Source organism: Tetranychus urticae, chromosome 1 (genome assembly GCF_039701765.1).
Source record: "Tetranychus urticae isolate SD_2017Ah chromosome 1, NJAU_TeUrti_SD_1.0, whole genome shotgun sequence".
Lineage (NCBI taxonomy): Eukaryota > Metazoa > Arthropoda > Arachnida > Trombidiformes > Tetranychidae > Tetranychus > Tetranychus urticae.
The window spans coordinates 9,433,330-9,434,811 of NC_142958.1; the positions used below are offsets into that span (position 1 = coordinate 9,433,330).

General features: G+C 29.9%; 1 protein-coding gene across 1 annotated transcript; it reads left to right on the plus strand.

The window, feature by feature from the left end:
• LOC107365446 (uncharacterized) lies at positions 1-1,039 on the plus strand. Its single transcript, XM_015932938.3, has 4 exons — positions 1-103; positions 165-262; positions 322-428; positions 538-1,039. Exons 1-4 carry the CDS (start codon positions 73-75, stop codon positions 941-943), a joined length of 642 nt encoding a protein of 213 aa, XP_015788424.2. The 5' UTR covers positions 1-72; the 3' UTR covers positions 944-1,039.
• Positions 1,040-1,482: the final 443 nt, after the last annotated feature.

Here is a 1,482-nt window from a genome sequence, read left to right on the forward strand (position 1 = left end):
TTTGCTTTCAGTTCAAACGTTTCACTATTCAACGTGTTTCCTGTTCATAGGCACATATTTATACTTGTTGGAATGGCAGAACAGAATAACAACTCTGATAAAAGTAAGTTTTATTTTAGTTTCAATTTTGAGATAATTCACTCTTTACCTGTTATTTTATTTAGCTACATTCAAAGTGAAGCATTTTGATGAATATCATGACATAGTCATTGATTGGAATGATGATAGACATGAATATAAATATCAACAAGTATTTGAACAGGTAAGTAAAATCTATCTTTTGGCCTTTGGACAGTAACTTATTTTGAAATACATTAATAGCTGGAATCAATAACTGGAGTACCAAATAGATATACAAATTCACTTAACATACGCAGAGTGCCATTTACGACTATACCCGATTATTTTTACTTTGTCAACCAGATAGGGTAATGTAACATTTTTAAAATTAATTTTAATTATCTATCATAGGATGAATACTCAATCTACTAATCAATTGTTTTACAACATTATTTATTTACATTTTTGCTTCTTCAGGAGACAAGGTAGACCAGATATCAGTGAAGTACGTATTCGTGATGGCGAATGTTTCCATTTGAAATGTTATTTACGATTTGAATCGTTTAGATACAACCGTATTTGTATGAATTACAGTCTAGTAGCTGAAGACAACATTCCTGAAGGAGGCTGCAGTCTATTTTTTTGTCAATACCAATGGAATGAAGCTTACTTCAAAAACATGAAAAATATTGTTAATAACGAGGAATTGAATCTAAAAATTTCACAGATTCTCCAACCAGTGGATAGAAGTCAAGCGTACCGAGTTTTCAGAAAGTTTAATATTAGACAATATTTCAGTTGGAATTGTGAGTTTCATTTTAGGAGGATGCGGCCTGATGAACGTATATTTCACCGTCATGATTATCAAAGAACTCATGGTTAAATATACATAATATTATTAATATCTATTTCTGATTTAACCGAATGTAATAGTTTGCATAATGATTTTCGTAATAAAATCTTGCTTTTTGATTTTCAATAATAAGGTTTCCCTTTTAGTTGACAGGAGTTTCCCTTTCCTTTTGTAAATAAGCAAATGGCCGATTGTTAGTAAATTTTACTGTTTTTTATCAACAATTGCAAGAGCAATTTGATTCTCGAACAATATTAACATGGTGGAATCAAATCACATAAAGAGTATAACCAACAATATCATCATCAGATCACAAGAATCAACAGTTCGATCAAGGATAAATGTCCAAATTTTCATAATCACTTTGATCAATGTTTCTATTTATAAATTGCTTTCATGGTTCAGAGTGTTGACAATTTGTGCCTTCATTTCATATCAATGATAATGATGCAAAAGTCATTTATCAACAGAAGAAAACAATTGTTTAAATGTTGATGGTTTTGTCGTCGTAAAGTAACATGAATAGTATTGATGAATGTTAATAGTTTTTGTGTTTTACGCCAATTTAA